Raw genomic sequence first — 21,627 nt, 5'->3', positions numbered from 1 at the left:
AATCACAAGGAGGAGATAGACAAAAATCCAGCAAAGTTAAAAAAAGAAACAAAACCAAAACACCCTAAAAACACCTATACAGAGTCCGTTTATATTTCTACTCCTTATTTTTATACTTCCTTTCTCACAGTTCATCATTATAATGCATCATTATCACTTGTACCAATTTAAGATTCACCCATAATATTCCTATTTAGATAGTTGAACAGACTTCAGTAAACAGCAAAGAAAATTCCCTCGAGCTGCACCAAGTTCCATCTAAACACTAAAGAGCCAGTGTGTGTGGAGGCAACATTCCCTCCTCCTTCTACACAAGATCATTACAATAGACTCTGTGTGCATTTCCACGTAAGCCAGAGACAGCCATCTCCAGACGACATGCTCTTGTGCTGTAACGCAACACGTCTCTTCATAGCTGGCACTGACTGAGGTTTCCCTCACTGAACTCTGTCAATATATGCTCTCTTTAGACTACCAATGAAGCATGCTAGGAAGGTAATGTAGAAATGCTGGGTCAACTCTACTACATTTCATTTAAAGGAGAGAATTTTGGAACAGATGGCTACGTACATCTCCAATAGTCAGATTTGCTTGGAAATCTACTGGTCTATATTTTACATTATTATGGATGTTAAGATTTACGACATCTAAAAGCATTTCAATTCAGATGTCTGATATGCATCCAGACAGATCCAGTTTTGTAACTGATACCATGTAAAATATCTAAATTATTTTGAAGGATGAAAGCTGAAGAAAACTATTTTTGCTGCACTAACAACTTAACTGGTGCACCATCTGAATCTTCACAATTCTACTTAAAGTCATTCTGTCATACTGCCCAGGGACATACATTTTTAAAAAGGGGTGGAGGCATAGGAATGAATACCATATATAGTAGAATGTACTGGATGTGTTCTATGCACCACTGTTTCACAATCTCCCACATTACAGTTAAGGATACTCTATGAAATTAAAATATATTTTAGATCATTCCCCCTCCTCTGCCTAACATTTCTTACTGTTCTGTGAAGTTCCATGTCTTGTTTTCTTCATGGGCTATTAAACATAAACATTTCTTGTTTTCTTCATGGGCTATTACAGAAGTTCTCACCACTCACCACATAAAGGATTAAAATGCTTCTCTGCCTTAAGCTCAGTGTCTGTTGAACTGGCTGTGCATGACACCAGGAATGCAAATGCAGCGTTTTCCATTTTAGCTGACATTGTCTGGTTACACTGCTGAATATTTTAAATCATTAACACTATTGTCAATGAAAGAACTGAACTGACAGATAGGGATATTGTCTAAAGGCTCATGAAATGCTAATGAATGCTTAAGTTTCTAGTGGCAGCTGAGCTGCCAAATCAGTTATAGGTACAGTAACTAGAAGCTGTACAGCTTCAATTTGCAGAGCTCCTAAAACAATGATGTTTATTGGCATTTGGCACAAAAGTAGCATAAAACAACAACCAGCCACCTACTACTCTGCTCCTTGCTAATAGCTTAAAACCAGGTGGTTATGTTAGTGCTGCTGTCTTTCTGACTTACCTATTTATTAAGCGATCAGAAACAAGGACATTTGGGTTAAATGACATTTGTGCAAAATCATGAGTCAATCACATTTTCTTCAAGCATAAAATGGAGGTAACAGAACAGATCACTGCGAAGTATTAGTCACCAGCCAAAAACATTAGTAGTCTATTTTGCAGATTCAGTGAGTGACAATACATGGAAATATCTAGCCCGTATTCCCAACTTCCTTTACTCTTCTGATCAGGCCAGAACATGACTCGGCACATTCCTTCTTACTACAGCATTTACAAGAAGGATGCAAACAGCAACAGGAAAAAAGCTAAAATTAATATTTAAACAGAAAAAAAAAAAATCTAATGCTGGTGTTGTGGCTGAGGTGCCAGATCAGAATCCAAAATGGCAGGTTTAACCGTAACTCTGACACTAATATGCCTCATGGCTCTAGACATGAGGCCAAACTCTGAAACAGACTGCCTGTAATTTAGCTGCTGTAGGTCTGTGCCTCAGTCCTTTACCAGGAAATCAGTCTAGTCTTTACCTGCTGTGTCAAAGCACAGCAGAAATAAACTGAAGATGTCTGTGAGGTGCTGCCTAGCCAGAAAAGGTAGGAAGGACATAGGAATTGATAGCAAGCGACACAGAATAAAGTGATTTTTATTATTAAAGCAATTTTCTAATCATTGAACTACCCAGTGACATGTAATATTTGTAATATCTTGTACTGTTGGTATCCCAACAGCTGCAGATATTTTGAAGCTAAAGTAAAGATTTTGGATGTGCAAGTAGCTTTGGCTGGTTCACAAGCAATTCCTGTAGTATCAAGAACAAGAAAGGATGCTTGTTGCTTTGATACTACACTAGTGAATATGGACAGCATCTATAATCACAATGCATACAGATTTTGCAGCAATTCTCCTCCTGTATTCTAGTCCACATGTCACTACTGCTCTTTTCCAATACTGGTCCCTTTACACATGATAAATGCAGAGTGCACAGGTCTTAAATCCACCTTCTCACATATACATTCAAGTCCTACAAAACTCAGACCTGAGGCAGAATTTGACTCTCTGTTTTTAATAGCTCCCACTAATTTAGAGCACCAGTGGCAATCCAGTGCTTTGAAAAAAAAAAGCAATCACCTCAGAATGTGGATGCTACTGGCCAAGAACATCTCACACCAACAGTAACTCCTGTTGCATTTAGTCATTATGCAATACAGAATATAATAATCACTGCTTCTACTTCTCTCGTGTTGTCTTCCCGCAGGTTATTTGTGTTTCAACAGCACATCCAGAGCCAGATGCACAATACAACATAGTTATTAGAGATACTGAGAATATCTTGGTGAACACACAGTTCTCAAAAATGATTTATATCATTATACGCATTAAAGATGTAAATAGTTACAACAGGTACTGATCTGAAAAGAACCTGCCCAACTGTCATTTTCTTCACATGCTGAAGTATTTTTTGTGGAATAACCATTTTTCCAGGTTCAGAAAATCATCTAAACACATTTCTGTATATTTTATATTATACAGACTGACTGTGACTTATGTCAAAAGATTTACCAACATGAGTGGTTTTGTGAGAAACACTCACATTAGATCTGCCATATCCATAAGCTTAACACACCTAATTTAGTACCTAACACATTTATTAAACCTCAACATTATAACTAATGAACAGGTATTCAGCTTTCTTCCTTTCACCCTTACTAATATCCAACTCATAAAAAGCTCTATTTTATACATTGCACTGTAGGATTTTATTAAAAACAAATAAACAAACAACTACCTGAACTTTCCAGTGTATAATGTGCCAAATTGCTGTATCCTGACAGATGTTGCATCAGGTTTTTTACTTTTAAGTTAACGATAAGAAATCGAAAACAAAAAAAAACAAACCCACCAAACAAAAAACAAACACAAAACCCAACCAAAACAAGCCTTCAAATCATCAAAACCTTCAAACAGAGTCCAAGAGCACAAAATGAAATGGGTACGCAACTGTAAAGTGATGTATACGTAGGAGAGAAGGACTGGCCAAGGATTCCCTTAAAATCTGGATCAGGACAAATTCAGTAATTTGGGAATGAAAAAGCAGTGGTTTGACAGTCATTTTTATCATGCTACATCTACTGGTACAGTAGCAAAGATTTTTAATAAATCTTTTGAGTCAAAATGCTATCATATAGCCAAAAAATTGCAATCATATTGCTTGTATTTAAAATAAAAATGTGCAGGGGCATAAGAAAGTAATCCCAGATAACTTCACATCTGGTAGGAATTTATGTTTTGTCTCATGAGAGTGTGAGGAAAGATCCACAGATATAAACCCACATTCTCCTCAAGTGGAATCCTACCTTAGCTGACAAACCTTTTTGCACTCAGGATTAGATTCATTGCACATGTTTGTAAAAATATTTGGAGCATTTTTGTCATATTGAAGAAAATACCTAACTTGGCAGCTTTGTGCTTTCTAGAGCACGCATCTAAAGGTTTTCTGTATCTGTCCTTCTTGCCTGTCTGGGTAGAAATTAAGAACTATTGTCATTAGGTTGCTAGGCGTAAAAAGGTCCTTTGTACACCGTACTGTATACGTATGTGTAAATGTTTCTTTGACTTCAGTCAGACCTCTTATGGTTGCTCAATATCTTCATAGTATGTCTAAGTTGCACTAAACGTTCTGCCCTTGTTCTCCAGCACATTCTTAATACTTTGAAGAGACTCTGAACTGTAAGGTACACAGGTACGCATATGTATGTACACACACACCCTTGTGCCTGGACATAAATATGGGACCCCTACACAAACACTAACATTACTGTTTTGATCCCATAATACCCTCGAAGTGCATCTAGCCAAACTTAGAGAAAGTGTGTAACATTGTTAACTATTCCTTGAGTTCTGATCTGGCATTGCTGTGGTAATTTTTCACTTGAAGAAGAGAACGTGAACTCTCATGCCAGCAGAAAAACTCAGTTCTCAAAGAAACTTTCCCCAGCACAAATTAGCCAACAACAAAGGCAGCAAGTTAATGAATTCCTCTAAGAACTGCTATTGCACCTGTGTCATTAGGTTACATAATTGCATGTAAATACTTTTAACATGTAACTGCTAACAAAACATATGTGTACAGAATTGAAGAGATTAAAACCTTGATGAAGATAGGCAGTAATCCTTCAAATCACTTAAGCACATGTTTAACTAAGTACATTAAGATCCTCACAGAAATAAAAGGGGCTACACAATAGCTTAAAGTTAAGCAGGTAGTTATTTGTTGGATTAGGTTTTAATGCCCTTTCACTTTGGTCATTTGGTCAGTCACTTGAAAAAGGAATACACAAATTCAACTCTATTTAGCATAATTGGGATTCTAAGAAAGGCCTGAACTCTAAAGCTTCTTTATTTGTACAATTTTATTTTCTTTTTAAAGCTATGACATGACAGTACTTTCTAGTACTTAATTTCAAGAGGGGAGAATAAAACACAACCAAATATTCATAAAGAACTTATGAAATCCACTTTCCAAAATTTCTTATTTAATCTAGTCTCTGGATTATTTTTATGCTACAAAGTGCGCATAATAACAGATTGTCCTGGGTTCAGCAGTAGCAGTCATTTTTCTCCTTCTCAGTAGCTGGTGCAGTGCTACGTTTTTGACTTTCAGCCTGGGAACAGCGCTGGTAACACCGAAGTTTTTAGTTGCTGCTCAGTAATGTTTACTCTGATCAAGGACTTTGTGAGTCTCATGTTCCGCCAGGGAGGAAGGGAAGCCAGGAGGAAGCAGAGACAGGACACCTGACCCAAACTAGCCAAAGAGGTATTCCATACCACAGCATGTCATGCCCAGTATATAAACTGGGGGCAGTTACCCAGAAGGGCTAGATCGCTTTTTGGGTCAGGCTGGGTATCGGTCGGTGGGTGGTGAGTGTTTGCATTCTCTTCCCTTGTTATTTCCCTTATCATTATTATAATTGGTGGTAGCAGCAGTGGTTTTGTGTTATACCTTAGTTACTGGGCTGTTCTTATCTCAACCTGTGGGATTTACATTCTTTCGATTCTCCCCCCCATTCCTCCAGGAGCTGGGGGGGAGGAAAGAGGGGGGAGTGAGCGAGGGCTGCATGGTTCTGAGTTACGGCTGGGCTTAAACCACAACACAGATGCACTGGAGGAGCTAACAGACAAAGTACTCCTAACAGCACTGGATATGTGGGTATCTGTAAATGCACACTTAAAACAAACAAAAAAAAGGTTAAACCTTTCAGTTGTCACTCTCAGTTGTCCTGTGTTAAGGCACTATTACCACTATTTCTTAATGTACGCACTAGTTTCAATCTCCATGGAAAAGTTAATAGAAAAATATGAAAGTCAACACATTTGTTAAAAAAATAATATCGTACAGGGTAGTCATTTACTTCACGCCATACTTGTTAACCTTTATATTTAAATATTTACCATCTGCAAAGTGAAATGCTTAGTTACAGACCAATATTGTGATGTTAAAAATAAACAACTTGGATAAGTATACATAGCAGCATGCAACTGGCTGCCTGCTATCCCTTTTTGTCACTTCCTGGAATAAAGTCATTTAGTTTGGGTTGTGGGAAAATTCTGTAGCATTTACTATTTATTAAGCCATAGCATAAATTCCTCATTTCAATTCTTTTTAAAACACTTCTGCAAGACTGGGATGTTGGACAGCAAACTGGCTTCCTGTATGTACTGAACAATAAATAGCACAAAGGCACTCTGGCTGGAAAAACTAAAAATGACATAAGGAAAGCCCTTCTCTTTAAAGACAAGCTGTTCACAAGGAGTGTTTCCTGCAAGGAGTTTTCTGTGCCAGAGTGCACAGCTTCTGCTTATGAAGTGCTGTAAAGCAGAAATAATCCTTGGGGACTGGAAATACTTCACTTTGAAGGAAAAGTGGCATTCAGAGAATATGGTGCAAGACAAAATTGCTGTTGTAATCAGTGCCTTTTGCAAGTTTACTTCCTTGATGACTAGCATTATCACTTAAGCTCTACACTGATTATCAAATTTCAAAAAGCTTAGACCAGTTCTAATCTATAGTCGAATGTTTAATTTTGTTCTGGCTTTACAAACAATACAGTTTTTAAAGTACAGTTCACATGTAGCTGCTCCCTCTTTTTTACAGGAAATAAAACATCAACCCCAATTTGTTCGCTTTACCTGCTGGCCCAAGCTCATATAAAATCATTATTAAGTGTTGCTGTTTTGTGCTCTACAAAAATAAACACATATGATTTCTACATAATAAATCTGCCAATATATTTCATTTTCAGAGCCAAAAAACTCAAAAATATACCTTATTCTTTCACTGTCTGACATGGTATTTACATCTACATTTTCATTCAGCTGTAGTCATGGCACCTTCTTTACGTAGGTGCAGGAAGACTATGCCACAATGTAGTCTTAGTGACGAAGAATTATTTAACAATAGAGAAAAGCAGTAATCTCAAAATAGTAAAATTGGTCCCTGCTTTCCCTCTCGTTTACTCATCAGACTGACCAAGATCATTCTTACAGAAGTAATAACAGGTTTCTTAAAAGAATGTGGTTTTGCATAAAACCATGACTCCCTGTTAATAATCTTATGTTGATACTTCATGAAAATAGTTATTACTACTAGAACATAGACAACAAACAAGGGTTACTGTGCAGTGCACTTCATCCTTTTGGAATTTATCCTGAGAGTCACTATATAACTTTATCTTTAGTCTCAGGAGCACAGCTGGGATCATCCTACTGAACAGATGCATCCTAAGAGGATAAAACAAGAGGTACTCACTACAGTAACACATCAGGTGTGAGATGATCGATTTGATTTTTCTGTCTTTGGTCATATAGAGATGAATGATTTACACAAAAACTTGTTAGTATGCAGCATCAATTAAATTCCAAAATGAAGAAGTACAACAGCCTACTTCAGTGAAATTGACATTGAAAGGGAAAGAGGACATGTCCACTTGACTGAAAATTACTTGTTACTATTAGAATTATCTCTATCTTCATGGAGCTTTAATTGCCTAAAGCAGACTGAACAGAAAGGGGGGGTGGGGGGGTGGAAACAAAGCAAAACAAAACCAACCAACCAACCCAAAACCAATCAAACCACCACACACCCAAATTATCTAGCTTCTAAACTTTCAATTTCATTAAAGATGAAAAAGTATTTGCTAATTATAGTGCAGACCAGATGAGAAGCTGAAGTCCAATGACTTGGGTGTCCTCTACTGCAAGTTCTATACAAAAGCTGTCCAGACAAATTTTAAGACGCAGTTCCAAATTTCATTGTCAGAACTATTATTGCTCTTGAAAACGCTTTAGAGGGGAAAGGATAATCTAATTTGCTTTGGACAAACAGAAGTTATGGGATGGTACAACTTAACAACATAAATGCGGAGATCAACACTAAATTGTCTCAATGAACCAAACAAATAAAAATACATTAGAATTAAACAAATAAATCAATATATTTCCTCAGAATTATCACAGAAGCCTGGCAGAAACCAATGCCATACTGCTTGCAAAACAGACAAAGACTTGGTAACAATTAGCATGTCAAAACCCAAAGCTAAATACTATTCAAATCACGTCCTATAGCCAGTCTCTTAATTGAGAAAACAGTTTTCCACAGAATTATGCAGACTCTTCACAACTGTTGTGTTCACCAATGGGAGCTATTACTTGACCAGAATAATCACTGCAAACCATCCTGTGCATTTGCAGAAAGGCTGCAATTGATGATTTCCTAAGAAAATTCTCCTTGAATGGACAGCTGCACAAATGAGTCAGTAAGATGCTCAACAGTGCTCCAGACTGTTTCTTTTATTTTATGGAGCCAAAGGCACAGAGCAGCCTGTAAGAACTGTAAATGCTACCAATTTTTCAGTGGGAAAGAAAGACAATTCTCTTGGTGCAACACAGGGAAAAATCTGCCAGCCATTAGGCTGCTCCCAAGGGAACTCCTCGTATGCTTTCAGGCAGGAGACTGCATTAGGCAGTGAAACTGTGTGCCATGGATGAAAAACAGTGCTTCAGATGAAATCTTGGACAATGTTACAAGACTGTATGTATGTATACTACATTTATATAGGCTGAGGGAGTATAAATTACTTGATGGGTATCTGCAATCTACGAAACAATGGAAAATTGAGAGGGCAAATTGGCATATTCAAATCACCATTAACCTCCACTTTTCCTAAGCTGCCAACCAAAGACAAAACACAAAAATCTTACTTCAGATCTCCTCAGCATTTCAACTCAAAAGTCGTACTAGCAAGGCTACCCTAGAGAATTGCAACTCTTTTATTTTCCCATTTTTATTTTTTGTAATTTATTCAGCATCATTTTAACACATCATTCATTCATTTAATATGTGGATGAATAAAGGGATTTGGGGGCTTTGATTATTCTTGCACTTACCTTGAGTCCACGAAAGCTGCCTGGGCTTGTCGGTGAAGAACTGGAGGACTTTGTAGATTTTGGGGTGGATAACTGACTGCTTGGAGTTCCATTAACTGGCCAAAACATTAAAAGCAAACAAATGGAAGAAAAGGTAAACAGAAGTAAAAAACTGTAACTTGCTTTTAAACACAACATACCTCTCTAACAAGTTATCCTTCAAGTCTGCATACAAAGAGCAAAACAGATTCCTCAGCATTATGAAGAAACTGTGTCTTGCATTCTTGCATGCCACACAACTGCATCCCCAAAACTCATGAGGCTGGATATGGGATCAAAGAAGACACACAGATTTTGCATAGTCATTCTAGAGATTAAGAAGGATTATTCTGTTCTTTGCCAGTGCAAGAGCTTTGGGCAAAAAATAGCCAGAGTCTTTTAGAATTATGTCATTTATTGTGATGTCGCACAATAAAATATGGAGAGAGAAAGTGTCTCCTTTTTGGATCAACAGTCCTGTCTAGGTAGAAAGTTTCAAGAATACAAGTTGTTTTGTTTGGATTTTTTTAAGAAAAAAAAACCCAACTAACCAACCAAACACGAAGTACAAGCAATTACTGAACCTGAAGGGGGCCTATAGGGATGCTGGGGAGGTACTCTTCGTCAGGGACTGTAGTGACAAGACAAGGCGTAACGGGTTAAAACTTAAACAGGGGAAGTTTAGATTGGATATAAGGAGGAAATTCTTTCCTGTTAGGGTGGTGAGGGACTGGAATGGGTTGCCCAGGGAGGTTGTGAGTGCTCCATCCCTGGCAATGTTCAAGGCCAGGTTGGATGAAGCCTTAGGTGGGATGGTTTAGTGAGAGGTGTCCCTGTCCATGGCAGGGGGGTTGGAACTAGATGATCTTGAGGTCCTTTCCAACCCTAACTATTCTATGATTCTATGATTCTATTTGGATGATAACTTAATGTAGTGGTTCAGAAAAATACTGATTTAGGAAAAAAACACAAAGAAGTTAAATGCTAGTAGGCTATTTCAGAATTTCACATAAGTTCAAGTGTCTGTGGAAACACACAATACCCTCCTTCTTGACTTCAAGTGTTCCTTCATTTTAAGTCCAGTTTTCCAGACAGGCCTGACACAGCATCTGACTTTAATATAACTTAAGTCAGTCCTTGCATTTTCCTGACTAAACCAGACTGATGAATTTCATTATGCAGACAGAATAGCACACTGCTCATCATACACAAATATGGTGCAACACTATTTCTTCTCTATGAGAACCTCATTTTTCCTTGGGAGATGAAAATACTAGGCAGAAATTCTAGAACTACAAGGGTTTCATAGCTGATTCACGGTGAAGAATTATCTTTTCGGAAACAAAAATGCAACCCCAACAAATAGAAAGTTAGCTCCAAAGTAACAGTTACACCTGCACATATCCTTTACATATTCAGAGGTCTGTCATGGATTATGCATCACTTAACTGGCGCTATTGGATTTATTCTACAAGTGTCTATTAACCAACCTAGTACCCAAACATTATTTGAGTTCTGAAGATGCCTTCCAAGCACTGTTTTTACAACCTGGGCAGTCCATCTGTCAGCAGGCCAGGCTGAACGCACTGCAACTTCCACAAACTCCTGTTTTTCACAAAAATTTCTCTCTGATGTGTGATGTTAAGATACAATTAATCAGCAGTTAGCTACAGAATAAGTCTATCTTGAAATCTGGTAACTTGTATTTATATTCCCAAATCTGTTACAGGACTAAGAGTTTAGTCTTTTCTACCAAAAGTATTCAGTACGTTTGAGATTTTTTGTCTTGATTTTGAAAAAGGTTGCCAGCAAGAATGATGGGCAAATTATTTGTTTTTTGTAGAAGCTAAAATTATATAGGAATATGTGTGCCTCCTGCAGTTTGCTTTTCATTATCTGGTTTTAGACCACATTCTTGAAACCTGGCATATCAATGAATCTTTGTTTCATAAAGAATTTGCAAGCATGATTATGAAAAGGGCTAGTGAATGCTAGATTACTGTTTTCTGCTTCCTGCATACACAATTTGCTCTAGCCATTAGGAGAAATACTGGGATGTAAAGTTCATGTGCAAAAATTAGATACTTCAGCAGAAGAATCTGCTTCAAAGAACCAACGAGTACAGGAGGAAAAAAATGTTTCATGCGTTCTTTTTATATAGCTCACAAAAAGGTCATTATTTCCTGAATCTGACCATTGAGGCCTATGCTGTAAGACATCCTTATCTGTCGCTAAGTCACTACCATCCTTTTAAGCATTGACAGAACTGCTAAAATGTACCTGTGAAATTGGATGATTAACATAATCTTTTTCTCTTTCATAACTGCCTAAGGAAGAACACCCCAGCCTACACTGGCAGTACTCTAGGTCTTTTCTAGTATCTTAGATATGCTTGGTGGACAAGGGTGTTGTTCTGAGCCAGGGCTTTGACTAGATGAAGTCCAGGGGTCCTTCCAACTTTTGTCCTTCTATGATTCCACAACACATGGTATGTTCTGCTGAAGATCCTATTTAAATGTAGCTACAACTTTGCCAGTGTCTTCTGAGATCCACTTCACGTGAGTTGTACACAACTAGAATAGTAAAAGATGGAATGGTCCTTGTGTAGATGTAAAAAATTTGCATCTATAGAGAATCAGCCAACTGCTTGTGCTGGTTTTGGCTGGGATAGAGTCAATTTTCTTCTTAGTAGCTAGTATAGGGCTATGCTTTGGGCGTGTGCTGGAAACAGTGTTGATAATTCAGGGATGTTTTAGTTATTGCAGAACAATGCTTACACAGAGTGAAGGCCTTTTCTACTCCTCACACTGCCCCACAAGCGAGTAGGCTGGACGTCCACAAAAAGTTGGCAAGGACACAAGCTGGGACAGATATCCCAAGAGACCAAAGGGATGTTCCATACCATATGACATTGTGCCCAGCAATAAAACAAGTGGGATGGTTGGCAGGGAGGCCGTTGCTCGGGGGCTGACTGGGCATCAGTCAGTCAGTGGGGAGCAATTGTTTTCATTTGCATCACTTGACTTTCTTGGGTTTCACTTCTCTTTGTTATTTTCTGTTTAATTTCAATTTATCACCATTATTTTATTACTTTACTGATTTTTTCATTACTTTACTGATTATTTCATTATCATTACTTTATTTCAATTATGAAACTGTTCTTATCTTAACTCATGAGTGTTCTCACTTCTACCCTTCCAGTTCTCTTCCCCCATCCTGCTGCAGGGGGAAGAGTGAAGAAGCAGCTGTGTAGTGCTTAGTTACCAGCTGGGGTTAAACCACAGCACTGCTATTTCAGATAGCTGTACTTTTTTTTTTTCTTTTTCTTTTTTCTTTCCTCAAAACCCACACAAGCAATCTGTATTCACTTTTGGCACAAACTTTACTGCTGCTATTCATTTGCTGATTTTTTCGTGTATATACTAATCTTACCTTTTTATCTATTTTCTAAGTATAATTTCTTTTGAGGTTTCTTTTAACATGTAGAGCAGCCTGAATACACAGAAAAAAAAGTCTTATCTGTCATTCTTTTAAGTAGTACATATTAGGCTACCATTCTTTAGCATACCAGAATATTGAAAACTGAAAAACCTAGGAACACCTTTTAAATTGATAATTTCTAGTATGGTCCAAAGTCTCAACTTACTTGCTAATCAAAATACATGTTTCTTGTTATAGAGAAACTTTCAGTAAAGTTTCAAAAAGGTTTCTAGCTGTCTAGAACTTAAGGCTGAAATAACACAAGAAAAAAAGAAAGGCGAGAAACTGGAAATAAAAGGAAACCACTATGACGCGTTTTCACACCTTTTTCAGCAGCTCTTATCCTTGCCTTTCTGCACTGCTTGAAATTTCCTGTTATATTTTAGAATACACATACAACGTAATACTCCTCAAAATGCTCTTCTACTTGTAGTTGAATTGTACCTTTGCAAATTTAATTTTGACACCATTAGCAGATGTGCAGCCATTATGACGCATCACGTATTATTTCACTCAAGCAATTTACTTCCACAAGAAACTTACACCCACTATGGCTCAGCGAAAGCAGAAGTGTGTTTCAAGCTTGAAAATATTCACAAATATAAGTGAAAAGAATACAGGTAAATGGAGAGGGAGGAGACACTCTAATGATATACAGCCATAATAATAATGGCTCACCTGGGGATTTTGCTGAAGAATGAGCACTGGAGTAGTGGCCACCCTTCTTTACTGTACTCATATATTTGACACAGAGGAAAAAGACATTAAGGAAAGAAGTTATTAAACAGCTGTGAACATGCATGAAAGGAAGAAAGGTAAATAAAGGTAAGTAAAGACTACACGAGAAAAAATGGCAAGTAAATAGAACGATAGATACTAGACAGTTTGGATAATTGTTTTCAAATTAACCTGACCAAAGATGTGTCCAAGTAGAAACAAGTAAGGGAATGACAGCACTGATTTCTAAATACTTTAAGTAAAATTCACTGTTGACAGATATCCCATAAAATCTCACTATGGTCAACAGGATTGCATGAAATATAGATCAGTTGTGAACCTTGCCCTTCATGCTACACATTTCTTTGTTGTTACCACAATCCTTCTTGGAGGTTTTTCAGTTAAATATTTGACTTTTTATGAACAAATGATTAATTTTCCACTTTGAAAGAACTCAAAAAGATACAATTACATTATACAGCATAATTAGGCAAAACATATATTAACACTGAAATGAGAATATGGAAGATGTTGCAGTTTTGAATACACACACAGGAGTTTGTATTATCAGTAATTATGTATAGTTATGTTCAAAACAGAGCACATATATTTGCATATTCAATGGTTTGATTTCAGAGCTACTTCTCCAGGTCTGAGGAAAAAAAAAAAAATCAAGTTTTATTTTCCCTCAAGAAATTTTCCCTTCTATCAATTTGTGTAAAAGACTCAGTGATTTGCCAGAAGTTTGGCTGAACACCATATGTTCCAAAACACAATGCGAACCTTTCTTTGCAATTACAGGAAGCACAAGAACAGAAAAAAAAAAAAACCAGATTCTCTGTTAATGGGCAATAACATTCCAGAACATCTCCTCAAGTTACTTGAAACAGCAAACTTCTTTATTTCTGACAGTATTTGGCTTGTATAGGAGAAACTGTCCAAATTCAAAACACTTAAGTGTATACCCTAGTTCAGTGAACATGAATTTAACAACATAACCATCCTTTTAATTAATAGACTTCGAGAAAATCAAATGCCATGCTGAAAACACATCCCAAGTGTACAATTAGCACAAATTATTCCAGTGTTCATAAACTGAAACCTTTTGTGTCTGTTAATTAAAAAATAGAAACCACATTTCTTCTCAGGATTCAAAAATAAATGCAGATTTTATTATAAATTAGTATTAATTCTGTGAGAAAGACTGAAGAAGAAAAAATAGGGAAAAAGAAGAAAAAAAACCAACAAATTTTTTCTCTTCAGGAAACAAACCATGGCACTTGTATTTCAAACAGAGCCAACTGTTTATTCACCCCATTAAATAATTTCTAACTTTCATGTGTTTTAGACATTAGCTCTTTCCTAGAAGTAGTACCTGAGGCAGGTGATTTGCTTCGACGTGAAGGTCCTGGACTTTTGGACCCAGTATGTCTCATCCCAGATGACCGGGAATAAGAGGACTTCATAACACGGCATTCTGCAAAGCAAGCAGATAGATATTTGACAACATTTCAATGTACAGACTTCCTCCAAACACTACCATTGCTGTTTATTATCCAGAAAATGAACATCAGGAATTTCTAAACATGCTTGCCCAACTGAATGAAACAAATTTGTAAGTGCCTGTCAGAACTGTAACTTACATGCTATACAGATTTGAGCTACCCAAACACTGTATGTAATACAACTTCTGCATGTAGTATTTCTTCATGTCTTGAAGCTGGATTATTACTGTAATTCAAGTTTGTACCTACACACTGCTGAAAGAGCAAAGAAGTCAGCTGATGACAAAGTTCTGGTAATTCAGTAAATCCTACATGCTGATAACAGCAGCTTCCTATAGGGAAACTGCACAGAAAACTCCATTTGCTTTATTTTTTTGCAAGAAACTGATATTGTGACCAATTTTTAAAGGGGTGAAAAATGTCTATTGCTTCCAAAAGGCTGAGACAACAGATTACTATCATTTACCATCAGCTATATATCACTAAATAAAGGACAACCTAAAGGGGAAAGGAATCAATAGGCATACATTCATTGACATTTTGGAAACATTTTAATTCCTACAGTTAGCATCCACTGCAAATCACTCCCAATGGAATCATATAAATTTCCCTTCTAAGTTTGTCCCCGTTATTCATCACTACGATGTCAATGCCATCATTATAATGCCACATCACCACCAAAAGCAGTTAGTAGAGATGCATGCCCTGCCAGTCATGTTCCACTCTGTACCTAACCTGCTTTTCCCCCATTAAGACCTCCAGACTTATTAGAGGAAGCAGAGGCCACTTAAGCTTGAAGAGAAGAAGGAAGGAAAAACCCTCCATCACTGGGTTCTCAGATAGGAAACGACATGACACCAATTAGTCTCTGCATGGTGTAATGGGGAAAGCAAACTTATGGCCATAAAATCGGCAGAGAAAATTATGATTTTCCCAGACTGGCATCTGCAGTGTGAGTTAATGCAGCCATGCTCTTCCATTCCTTCATAGGAAGGTCTAGTCTAAAATTACGCTAAAAAAGTACCATTCTTGTCACCTCCACATTAGCTGAACAATCAGGCAGTTCTGGAAAAGTAGTATACTGGCAATAACAGAATGAGAGCTGGCTAAATCCTTCATCCATCAAAATGTATGGACCAGTGGTTAGATATATATCAACACTTCATGATGTAACTAAAGATTTTATAATGCAATTACAGCATTTGTAAAAATTAGAAAAGCAGTAAGTGCTTTTGCCTTCAGTTAACTGAGAGAAAGGCAAAAAAAACCCCACAAAAAACAAACAACCCTCTTATTCACAACCTGAAGCTCTCTTCAAATAATCTGATTCTTGCCAGGTCAAGATTTCTTTACCACAGATTAATTTTTTTCTTAAAAGAAAATCAGAGTGATTATACAAAGAACAAAGATAGACAGAAAATACACGTCTAGTAGGTCCTGTAGCAGCAGGACAAGGGTCAATAGTTTTAAACTAAAAAAGGAGTAGATTCAGACTATATATAAGAGTTTTTTTATTATAAGGGTGAAGCGCTGGAACAGGTTGCCCAGAGAAGTATTAGATGCCCCATCCTAAGAAATCCTCAAGGCAAGACTGGACTGGGTTCTGAGTAACCTGATCAAGTTGAAGTTGTCCCAGCTTATTGCAGGGGGGCTTGTACCATTAAAGGTCCCTTCCAACCCAAACTATTTTATGATTCTATGAACACGAAGGAAAAAAAAAAAACAGCACATATATTATTTGATATTCCAAGCCAATTCTAAAACTCCCTAGTAGAGGAAAGGTTTTTTCCTTGAACTTCATTAAGTTTCTCTCTAACAGAAAAACAATTTTTATAAACAAGTTAAATTCATGATCTATCAACAGCAGACAGCATAGGCACAAAGTCCCACTTTGTCTCACCTCCTTCCCCACCCAACACCCCCTATAATCTCACAATATAAACAGGTTCAACACTTGCTCTATAGCAGGAAAGACTGGAATGCGTGAATCGTCCAGCAGGACCTGAAATGAGTGTGGTTATATATGTGATTTTTCAAAAATCTTATGAAGACAGCAATATGGGAATCATCTCATGGTTACAGATGTCAAAAGTGAATGTTTATAGCAGATTTTAGATCCATGACTGAACCTTTCAAAATTCAGTGCTGTTTTCCATGTAATTTAGGAGACAAGGCCTGTTTTCCAGGAAAATAAATCAGAATTGTTAGTGCATTTTAACAGACTTACAGAATTCAGATGACAGCTTGAAAAAACTTTCTAATCCATAGGAAAATATATTCCTTGTATATTTTCCTAGATCACACAGCTCTTGAGGATTGAACAAGGTTAAGAAGAGTTCTCAATTAAATTGACTATTTCAGAGGGTTTAGGATGTACAGTCTTACCGCTGTGATCCAACACGAAGTCATCCTGAGCATACCGGTATTTCTCAGGCCCACATGCAATGAAGACATCATCATCTCCAAAGAAGTCCTGCAAGCATGTCACCTTGACAACAAAATATACAAATCAAAATAAACAAATGCAGTACTTTTGAATACTAAATATTCAGTTAGTCAGCGGCAGTTAACAAGTTTGTGTTTTCCTTTTCACAGTGATACCATAATGTTCTTTTTATTACAGAAACACTCCAGTTCTCAAGTACTCAGTCTCTTCTAATAGTACAGAAAACCTCAGGGTCAAAAAAATTAATTATGACTGCCCCTCACCTCCACAAGCCCCTTTTCTTACATGCATAACAACATACATTTTTGCCTGTAACTACACATGCAGGCTGATGACTTGACAAGACCAGCTATAAACACCACTCAAGTATCAAAGCTTCTTGTATTGTTACATTAATTACTTCGGGAAAAATCTGTTGAGTTAAAATGATTGCATCTACAAATTCATTTTTGTATGGTCCAAGGCGTTTAATTTTCATGTTTTGATGTCCTGTTAAACAAAAAAAATTATTCCCCCTTTTATTAAAAGGTATTTCATATTCAAGAAAAAAAACCCAACCCAGAGTCCATGCCCTTTGCAGCTCTGTCTGTTCTTAATTCTCCTAGGGATGATGTCACAATGTATTTCAGTAAGGATCAGAAAGGAAAATAATGTTTCAGTCATACTTTAAAAATACAAACCCAAAGACCTTGGAACAAAACTTACTCCTCAAAAGCAAATAAAAAGTCAGCTTGTGAAGGAGCAAGAGTCTGCTTTAAAAACAATTAAAACCAAAAATGTCACAAGAAATCCCAACAAACCCATTGTAACTCCCTTGAAAAAAAAAAAAAAAAAAAAAAGTGCTTGCATCTAGGAAGCTATTTTTTAAATGTAGACAGATTACAATTTTACTGTATGATTGTTTCCCTGTTCTTTTTAACACTGCACACACAAATGAGATCTGGCAATAAAAGCTATGTAGAAGCTAAGAAGCATAGAACCATTTGGTAAAACCACGCAATTAAAGAAGTAAAACAAAAAAAAAAATGCTTTAAGGGAAACTAGCTTTTTTCTTTCCCAGATACCTGTCAATGGCATTTGCATATTTTACCCACTGTGATAGTAGTAAACATTGGCAGAACTACAGGAAGGGGTCTCTGCTGCCTGCAGTAATCTGAGAAACACTCAGAATATCAATGACCCTCGGCTCTCTGCAAGAACACCCACCCAGGGCATTCACCAGCAGCGCAGTTGTCATGGCAGCTAACCCAGAAATAACAGCCGGTGCCCTTACAGCAAGATCCTCACTACAGTGCCACATGCAGTATCCAGCATTTGTGTCACTGTGTTACACAGCCAAAGGACTCCAGCCATCGCCAAAATTCTTTTATTGTTATCTTACCATCGCAATGACAATCTGCTCTCATTGATGACACATTCAGCTGTATTTGAAACTGCTGCTTCTAGTTAACCAAAGAGAGGTAATAAGTGGATTCAAATAGCTGTACAAATTTAAGTAAAACTAATAGATTATTCCTCTACTTAGTAACTTTCTCTACTAATAAGAGGACTCATTATCATTTCCATAGGTTTTAGTAATCTAGGAACCAACCCAAACCCACCACTGCAGGAAGACTTGTGAGAAAGCTTTTAGAATACTTATCCCAGTAGCACTGCTAGACACAGGCAGAAATGTTCTGTGAGGCATAAGCTCACACGCACAGCTGCCAAAACTAGGTGCCATTTCCATAGGTACTGTCTACCCATCGCTACGGTACTCATGCACCCAATGCCCTTGCAGTGCTGTTTCAAGCAGATTAGAACTAAATGCTGTGGTTTAGCAGAGCCTAAAATTAATCTTCTGGTTTGGTTCAAAGCCTTACCCCTTAGCCCCTCCAGTCTAACATCTGAGCTGAGAGTAAGAGAGATGAGAATGACAGGCCTTATGTCAGAATGGAAAAATACACTGGGATATAACTACATGCAGCATTATCCTTTTGTTCTTTGCAAAACAATTCTACAAAGGAAGGGGAAGATCTGTACGCAAAAGATGATAGGAGAAATGCACCTTAAAATCTTTGGTAAATGGCTATTGGGGAGGGGAATAAAAAACTTTAAGCCATTAATTTCAATAGGTACTTCCCCACATGTTCATGTATATACAGTTTCCCCAGGCAAGAACACACAAGAGTAACCACAAGCATCAACGATCAGAAAAACTGCTGGAAGGCGAAGCAACGGCATCTCCATTTTAGAGCTCAGGCTAACGCCACCTTCTCAGTCTGCTTGCACACTGTGTACCTGACCTGTGTGACTTCCACCTGTCAGTCATTCACCAAAACACGCTTTAGCTTACTATAAAAGATATTAAACTATACTTATAACTGGAAGCTAGATAAACGCAAGTATAAAAGATTTACATAGATGCTCACTATATTCCAGTAGTGAATACTGGAGGTCCTCCTTCTCCCTACAAATAGTCTGTACCTGCTAAACATAGAAGAAAAAAAAAAAAGGTTGAAAAAGCATATTCAACCAGGACTAAAGATCTGCTAGAACTTACTGATCCCAAATAACTACACATTATGAGGCGATGGAAGTAGTTTTAAAACCAATTCATAGAAATCTTCTGTTTTCCTAAATGTATAATCTAATGGTTATTTTTCTAGGCCTTTATCATAATTAAGCCAAAAAGCAGCTCCCATGGTGCAAACACATGCTAAAATAAACAGACTTCATTTCCTACAGAGTTAAAATTAATGTATATGCTGCAATTAATGATAGCTGTGTCCTAAAAGCCCTTAAGGGAAAGATGAAATGAATAAACCATTTGCATGGGATTTTGTATGCTTCAGGTTCACCGTGGTCTAACTTGCAAATCATGTAATTCCACCCCAAAGAATGTCAATGCAAACAAAATTTGTTTTGTCAAACTAACATACGGCAAATGCTGCTTCTCTTTCCACTAGGCCTCTATACACTGTCTTACCCATTCTTTGTTTTGCTGCACTTGGTGCTAAAAGAACTGTTCAGTCCTTCAAAATATTTCCTAAAGTGCGTTTCAAAGGAAGATGGTATTAGCAAAACCACATATAAGTGTACCATAGCACAAATAGTCAAATATGCAATCATTCAACTAGTGACTCTCTTGCTAGTCTTGATGTTGTGAGTTTCTGTGCATGAAGATGAAAATCTTAAACACCATAGAGAGTGTTCAGCACCAAAATGAGATCCTTTCTAAAATTCCAGTCATTAGGTCATTTCTGAGATTCAGAGCAAGAAAAATATGATTTGCTCTCTCACAGGAAAAAAAAAAAATCTCTTTTAAATCTGAATATTTTTTTTTTAAATGGAGGGCACATAGAGGGCTGCACAAGGAAGTTTTTTAGGATTTATCATTATAGCCAACACTACAAAAGTTTACACCAAATGAGTTTCACACTTCCTTGATTTTCTCTTTTTCCCCAAATAGAAAAGTGAAACTATTTTGAAAAACTGCTTATGGAACTCTTTAGATAACTGTTATCTTGTTAACTCTGGATGCTTCAATTAACATGTTTAAAATGTGTTTATCCTTACTTATTTCAAAATATGACACTCCTTTCTAGTCAAACATTGCCTATGTTCTGCTGGTAACTCCACTGACCGACTTTATTTAGAACAAAAAGTGACTTATTGGTGCTCCTCTCACCAGAGACAATTTGGACTGCTATCACACTGTTTTCTTGCACTGTTTTTATTCAAAATTTGTCACTATACACAGCAAAGCAGTGCATGTTTAGATAGAACTGGATTGAACATGTTCTCAGTCCTTTAAAAAATACTTCTAATGGCTTAGAATTACAAGCAGGAATACAAGGCAATGAGGAAAAGCAAAAATGTTGTGTAAGATGTCTCAGAATAAATACAACTGACATCAATATTACATTTTCTTTGTTAGTAGGGTCACCCACAGTTTATTGTGTGTCTGCTTCAACAGAATCTGTTCACTTGCATTCTCAGTATAGCTTTCTGAGACAATGTGCAAATGACTCTGGGCATCACTGCTTCCTCATGGGCTCAGAACGGCAGTGCTCGCCATTACACTAAAGATCAGAAGACAACCTAATTCAAGTGGCAACACCAGGAGAATTAAACTGTAATTTGCTTCAACTGCAAGAAATCTATGCAAGTATGCAAGAGGCTCAATGATCCAGTAATTCAAAGCTGCAATTGCTTGTTAACTAAAAAGCACATTCTTTTCTCATAAATCTTCTTTTCTCCCCCCAGCTGAGGAAACCTTGGGACACTGAATGGATGAAGTTTTTTAAAAGACGTCCTAACAGAAGTACATGCTACTAAATACGCATGTTACAAATACGCCATGGCTAATGGGGGTTTGCAAGACCGTTAACAGCAAAAGCACTTCAAAATCACACACCTGAAAGCACAAAAAACATGGTTTACAGGTGGGTGGGTGGGGAGGCACAAACTCACAGGAATGGGTAGAATTGA

General features: G+C 37.2%; 1 protein-coding gene across 4 annotated transcripts in view; it reads right to left on the bottom strand.

The window, feature by feature from the left end:
* Positions 1–21,627, bottom strand: part of DCLK2 (doublecortin like kinase 2) — an 89,288-nt gene that overhangs the window by 26,368 nt on the left and 41,293 nt on the right. For all 4 annotated transcript variants that reach the window (XR_010614612.1, XM_065688476.1, XM_065688490.1 and 1 more), the window contains exons 3-5: positions 17,094–17,196; positions 14,579–14,680; positions 8,989–9,083 (exon numbers count right to left, since the gene is read on the bottom strand). Coding sequence is in view for 3 of the 4 variants with exons in the window: in XM_065688476.1 (XP_065544548.1) it covers positions 8,989–9,083; positions 14,579–14,680; positions 17,094–17,196 (300 nt within the window). In the remaining variant the exon portion in view is untranslated. The remainder of the gene's footprint in view (positions 1–8,988; positions 9,084–14,578; positions 14,681–17,093; positions 17,197–21,627) is intronic.

Source organism: Lathamus discolor, chromosome 1 (genome assembly GCF_037157495.1).
Source record: "Lathamus discolor isolate bLatDis1 chromosome 1, bLatDis1.hap1, whole genome shotgun sequence".
Lineage (NCBI taxonomy): Eukaryota > Metazoa > Chordata > Aves > Psittaciformes > Psittacidae > Lathamus > Lathamus discolor.
This window is presented reverse-complemented; position numbering and strand designations above follow the sequence as displayed.